This window comes from Clinocottus analis, unplaced genomic scaffold (assembly GCF_023055335.1).
Source record: "Clinocottus analis isolate CAN_PGR_092001 unplaced genomic scaffold, fCliAna1.0.p SCAF_10, whole genome shotgun sequence".
Lineage (NCBI taxonomy): Eukaryota > Metazoa > Chordata > Actinopteri > Perciformes > Cottidae > Clinocottus > Clinocottus analis.
In genome coordinates, this window is record NW_027175821.1 from 8,478,364 (window position 1) to 8,485,217 (window position 6,854).

Genomic DNA, 6,854 nt, shown 5'->3' on the forward strand with positions numbered 1-6,854 from the left:
TCACTAAGGCTCAGCAGAGGATGTTATTTCTGTGGCAGCTAAAGAAATACAACCTGCCAAAGACCATGATGGTGCACTTCTACACAACCATCATTGAGTCAATCCTCTGCTCCTCCATCACCAACTGGCAACATGCAGCCACTGCTAAGGATAGAATGCAGCACATCATCCACTCTCCTGAGGGTGATTTCCACTTATTGTTCGTGTCAAGGACAGTCTGAAGCAAGCCAGAACAATTCTAGCTGACCCCTCTCATCCTAAATATAAATTGTTTGAGTCCCTTCCCTTAATACCCAGTAGACCCAATTGTAAACATTGGTGCTCCCTATTTATTGCACTTGTGTTTATTGTTAAATGTTTAAATCTCATGCACCTTCCACAAGGATAAATTCCTTGTATGAATGAACATACTTGGCAATAAATGGTTTTCTGATTCAGATAGATATACATGGTTTGGATTGCACTATTGTTCCTACTGCCGTTATATAATCTTTATAGTCAAAAATATGAACAGTACAAGTGCACTAACTGGTGGTAATAAACAAGCATTATAATCATAATCACACAGTTGAAAGGAAGACATAGAAAGCTTTTCTCAAACAGTCTTTTATTCAAAGTAGCTTGCGACGAAAAGCCTTAGCGAGTTCCAATAGTGACTTGCCACACTCTGATCAGGTTGTCAGTGTAGCCAGCAAACAGGGTCTGTAAAGAGAAATAAGGAATAAAGGAACATTGATTAATCAAGTTCTGCGATTTAGCATATTCATATTCAAATAGGTGCGTTTTCATTTCCCCTCATATTTGCAGGGATGTCACCATTAGAAATCAGAGGTAATTGTGAATAGGTATAATCACTGGGGGTTAAACACCGATAGCCACTGAAAACTGTACTGGAAAATTCCTACAGATCAGAGTGTGATGTACCTGTCCATCAGCAGACCATGCCAGGGAAGTGCACTGTGGGGGTTCAGCTTTGCTGTTTGTGCTGATCACTTCCTGTCTCAGCTCATCCACAATGATCTTGCCCTCCAGATCCTACATAACAAATAGAAAACATCAGAGGGACTGCATTGACGAACGGCTCATAAGTAGTAGCAAGTTGATGCAACCTAAATTATTAATATATAAATTGGTCTAGGCTAGAGCTCAGAAACAACCTTTTTATCATCAAATAATACAGTTGGCATGTTGAGTCATCATTGCCCTTTGCACATTTTCCTGACCATGACATTCAGAATCAAGTCTTTTACCCAGATCTTGATACTGGGGCCGGTAGCGGCACACAGCCAGTATCGGTTGGGGCTGAAGCAGAGGGCATTGATGGTGTCGCCACTGTCGAGGGTGTAGAGGTGCTTGCCCTCATTCAGGTCCCACAGCATGGCCTGTCCGTCCTAGGCAAAAAGCAAATAGGCAGCAGTGGCCATATTAATAGATTATATAGATAGTAGATTGCTATAATATTTACTGCATGCTTAATCGCAAACCATTTGGAAATTCTTTGTCTAACATTTTTACAAACACATTTTAAGTGCAGGTATAACTCAGAAACAGCCTCGTTATCATCAATGTTAAACAGACACTTTTAAAGATTCCATCACAGCTAAAACCTGCAGCTGGACTTAAAACGTTTGCTTCAGTCAAGTTCAGAATGTTGGGGAAAGGAGTTTAAAAAAAAAAAAAGTTAGTTCATACCCTTCCACCAGATGCACACAGGGAGCCATCAGGAGAGACAGTCACGGTGTTCAAGAATCCAGTATGGCCAATGTGGTTAGTCTTCAGCTTGCAGTTGGCCAGGTTCCACACCTAGGAGGAAAGGACAAAAATCATGTAGCACTGAATGGGTTGTGGTCTCATCGACAGTGAAGTTCAGGTAATAAGAGTCAGTTTTCTAAAATCAAAGGGCAAACCAACTATTTAGAATAAAGTTATTTCAGTTGTAAGAAAACTCACAGGCAAAACCTTTGGAGACATTTAAAGGAATCAAGTACCTTGACCATCTTGTCCCAGCCGCAGGAGACAATGATGGGGTTGTTGCTGTTGGGGGAGAAGCGTACACAAGAAGCCCACTCAGAATGACCTTCATCCTGCAAATGTAAGAGGAACACATTTTGTCAAAGCAAGATTCTTTAGTTCCAACATTAGTGCCATTTTTAACGCCCAGATGAAATCAAGCAAGGTGGGAAAAACCTCAGAAGGTTCGCAGAATTGTTTCGTTTGGCTACATATGAGCAACATGAACCTAGATTATACATTTTCAACCGAGGTCAACGCATCATTTGGTTCATGATATTAAATCACGACCATGCTGGACATCACACACTTAACTGTAGTAGACAGTCTACAGCAGCATTTGTCCTTTTGACATCAATTTGAAACAAATTTAGTTCTACTGGCACTGAAATAGACCAAGTAGTAGCTAGTTGATGCAACCTAAATTAATTATATGTATAAATTGGTCTAGGCTAGAGCTCAGAAACAACCTTTTTTTCATCAAATAATACAGTTGGCATGTTGTGTCATCATTGCCCTTTGCACCGTTGCACCTTATACGAATCATGACATTTAGAATCAAATATTTTACCCTTATCTTAAGGAAACGTCATATTAAAGTATAGTTGCCTTGACCAGCATTTAAATTTAATTAAATCTAGTTTCACTGGCACTAAAATAGACCAACGTGTTACTCACAAGACAACCTTCTTCAGTGTGTTTTCTGGCACACTGAGGAGCGTCTTGCTAGAAACCTCTGTGTGGGAATATTACAAAGTCAAACTGGTGTGCTGACCTAGTCTTTCCCTTTTCATTATCCACATTCAAAGTCTAGTACCCTGTCTTCTCAGTCTAATCATGAGGTGTTGTGTCTTAATCATAAATTCCATCAACATTATCTGGCAGCTCACCTGGATGGTGTACTTGCAGACTCCAAGAGTGTTCCATAGCTTGATGGTCTTGTCCCGAGAGCCAGACACAATTTGGCGGTTATCAGCAGAAAAGGCCACGCTCAAAACATCCTTGGTGTGTCCAACAAAGTGACGGGTGGTGACGCCACTGTGGAACAAAAATATTTTTTTAAAGTCCAAAGTACTGCATATTGAAAGACACCAAATTAGAAGGAAGCATGGCTAATGCAGCTGCACACATGTTACAATATATTCTTTAAACAATTTTCAGTGAGTGTTTTACGATTTTCTTTCTCTCTTGGGCATATGAGCACATTTAATTCCAAGTAACAATATGACACTAAATGGCATTCACATCAAGTTGGGTAGCCTAATAGCCAGATGTTGCATAACATTTTTAAGTGCAGGTATAACTCAGAAACAGCCTCTTTATCATCAATGTTAAACAGATACTTGTAAAGCTTTCATCACCGTTAAAACCTGCAGCTGGACTATCAAGTTATATCTCAATGGTCAGAATGTAATTCACAAATCATAATTTCCTAGCAGCAGTGAAGAAAGTTTTTTGCTCAACTTTAACATGAACAAAAAACATCCACGTAACTTAGAAGAAACATAACCACCTTAAAACACTGAACATCTAAAGCAGTACTTTAGAGATGGCCATTGTCTGGACTTACGATGTGAGATCCCACAGACGAAGGCACCCATCCCAGGCACCGGACAGGGCAAACTGTCCATCTGAGGAGATGACCACATCACTTACAAAGTGAGAGTGGCCGGTCAAGGAGCGCTGGGGGATGCCATAGTTGGTCTCATCACGGGTCAGCTTCCACATGATGATAGACTTATCTGGGAAACAAGACATGCAGAATATGTTTAGCGTTGTGTCCATATTTCATTCTGTAGACAGCAGATACTAACATTACAATGCAATTTCATAATCGTGTGAGTTCATTTGTAAATGTTAATGTAAATTTTAGTAGGCAGAAGTGGGTAGCAACAAGTTGCATCTACTTAAATAACCTTTGAGTTAACGGTAGTTTGGATGCCGCACTATTTTCTCTCTCTCTTAGGCATATCAGCACATTTATTTCCAAGTAACCATGGGACACTAAATGGCATTCACAACAAGTTGGGTAGCCTCATAGCCAGATGTTGCATAGCATTTTTAAGTGCAGGTATAACTCAGAAACAGCCTCTTTATCATCAATGTTAAACAGATACTTGTAAAGCTTTCATCACCGTTAAAACCTGCAGCTAGACTTCAACTTGTGCTTTAGTTGAGTTAAGCATGGTATAATGACACTAAAGTAATGAATTCAGAAGAGATCACTAAAAATGGACTTTGAGTTAACTGGACTGGTCAAAGTAGCTCAGAAGGACTTTTTCTTTTTCTCTTAAGCAGATTTCTAAGAGGAAAAACATTATTTTGACTGGAGGAATTGAATACTTTATTATGTTATGTATTCATGATCTGTTAAGAGACAGGTAAGTCAGCTTGTCCTCTCTCCAGCACCCACACAGAGCTGTGGAGGTTTCACACAGCATTAACTGTTAGTTAGCCAGATACTTCTCCGGCGAATTGACTTCATTGGATTCTCGAGACCCCGATTTGATCTGTGGTCATTTGTGAATGGAACCTGGGTTTAGATCATCTAAACTGGAAAGTATAAAGTTTAAGGACACTTTAACATCCTGACAGTTTACGTTTACTTTTTAACTTGGCATAACAGTCTAGTAAGTAACCAAGTCGATGCATACTGTAAATATTGCGTGGAGTCTGTGGCAGGTCATTAATCGAGAAGAGCACTTCATCACAAAGAAATACAGGTGTGAGTTAAGTTGATATTTGGATGACTTCTAACGTCACTGTGCACTTTTTGCACAGTGGCACTACATTCACAAGGGAACATTTTAGGGCTACGATCACGTACGCACCACCGATAGAAAGCTCACTACTATGATTTAGGAGTCTACACATGCAATTACACGTGTCCGAGATGCGTTTCCGATGACGTTAGATAGCGGTAGCTACCTTAAGCTAACCGGCGTCGGTCTCATAAGTCCGAGGAGATTCTGTCCACGTAACAAATACCTACAACTTCACACCTGTACATGACAGTTAGCCGCGGGTGCACAATCCACTCACGCCAGCATTGTCGTTTTTCTCTATTACGTTACAGTTGCAAGTTCAGTTGATGACTAATGCTAACCTAACGTCGGCCATGTTGGCGGAGCCAGCGAGGGAATCCTCACCTCGGGACGCCGACAGAATCATGTCGGGATACTGGGGCGTCGTGGCGATCTGGGTGACCCATCCACTGTGCCCCTTCAGGGTCCCCCTCACGGTCATCTGCTCGGTCATCTTGGCGAGGTTTGGTGGTGCCTTTCACAAGGATGGATTCGGATTTGTCTCAGGTCTAGGGGAGCCTAGGTCCTCATCGCATCTCAGCACAGAGGAAAAGGAAGTTCAACCCCGGATGCTAAAACTATGAGGGGTTAGCGGCCCGCAAAGGATTCTGGGAATTGTGGACCATGCACAGGAGATGGCCGCTTCAGTCAAGCGACACTGCTATGAGGAAATCAATGAGTTATCTGTTCATCAACAGTTTAAATCGTGTGAATCTTTGAATTCTTTAAATGATGCTGTAAAAAAAAAAAAAACTGGTGGTGGTACGATCTGATTTATAGGTCCTGAAAATTATCATTTTGAATCCCTCTTTTGTTTTAAAATTAGGTTGAGAATGACCTTTTGTTTTGGATTGTTGGTGGGAAGGCTGACGACAAAGACTTAAATTTATTAAAGGTATAGTTTTTCATTATCTTTTTTGGAGCAATATCCGAATCAGCTGTATTTGCCATGTGTATGTACACATACATGGAATTTGACTCCGGTTACACTTTGCTCTCTTCCTACCTGTGTAGATATTATATACGAATAAACAAGATAAATATATTTTTAAAAAGGACATTAAGGACAACAACGTAGAACATAGAAACTAAGCATCAGCATTAACATAGAACTAATTTGTACAATATAAATATATATATATATATATATATATATATATATATATATATATATATATATATATATATATATATATATATATATATATATACATTGACAATTAATTTGGTATATTAGTGCAGAAAGGTGGTAATAGTGCAAGTAGTACAGATGGAGGTGTCAGTTTAATTGTTGATAAGAGTAACTGCCAGTGGAAAGGATGTTTCCTGTGTCTGGTAGTTTGGCATACAGTGCACTGTAGCGCCTACCAGAGGGGAGGAGTTGGAACCGGTTCACGATGGAGGGCATGCTGGAACCAATAGTTCTCTCTGCAGACCTAACTATCTGCTGTAGTCTGTCTCTGTGTTTGGTGGCCAAGCACAGAATGCTGTTATGTGGATAGTGTTGGGAGGCTCTTTCTAAAGTCCACTGTAATCGCCAGTTTTGACCTTGTTCAGCTGCAGGTTGTTCTGACCACACCAGAGGACCAGCTCCCGTCTTTATGCAGTTATTGTTGTGTTTGAAATATAACAATACGTATAAATATAACAACATTTGTTTACAAAGAAATTGTCCATCTTTAACCATTTATAAATAAAGCCATTATCCAAATGTCTCGTTGTTATTCCACAGACAGAATACTAAAAAAAGAATTTACAAAAAATGTAAATGCAATTACTAAAATAATGTTAACAATAGCATTTCATTTACACTATCTATTTTTGAGAGGAGAAACCCTCCAGTTGATTATTGGTGTATTAAAGATATAGAATAATGCCATGATAGTTAATTACTTTCATTTGTGACATCAATTTATAAGTCACACTGCACCACAAAGATAAGGTAATTTGTTAATTCAAAACAAGCTGTTGTTTAAAAAGAAAAACATGAACTTCAGGGTTGCTGTAAACAATAAAATGCCTTTTTCCCATCTTCTCTTC

At 39.6% G+C, this 6,854-nt stretch overlaps 1 protein-coding gene across 1 annotated transcript; it reads right to left on the reverse strand.

Annotated features, from left to right (window-relative positions):
* Positions 1–590: 590 nt before the first annotated feature.
* Positions 591–5,386, reverse strand: rack1 (receptor for activated C kinase 1). Its single transcript, XM_068593074.1, has 8 exons — positions 5,160–5,386; positions 3,581–3,752; positions 2,901–3,048; positions 1,989–2,084; positions 1,693–1,803; positions 1,251–1,391; positions 925–1,035; positions 591–702 (listed from the first exon to the last, which is right to left on the reverse strand). Exons 1-8 carry the CDS (start codon positions 5,266–5,268, stop codon positions 637–639), a joined length of 954 nt encoding a protein of 317 aa, XP_068449175.1. The 5' UTR covers positions 5,269–5,386; the 3' UTR covers positions 591–636.
* Between the last annotated feature and the right edge of the window lie 1,468 nt (positions 5,387–6,854).

Coding starts and splice junctions, on each gene's coding strand:
- rack1 (XM_068593074.1), bottom strand. CDS start 5,268: ATGACCGAGCAGATGACCGTGAGGGGGACCCTGAAGGGGCACAGTGGA. Junction 2,085..2,900: donor TCTGCAAGTACACCATCCAG/GTGAGCTGCCAG, acceptor TTACATTTGCAG/GATGAAGGTCATTCTGAGTG. Junction 1,392..1,692: donor TGTGTGCATCTGGTGGAAGG/GTATGAACTAAC, acceptor CTTTTTGCCTAG/GACGGACAGGCCATGCTGTG.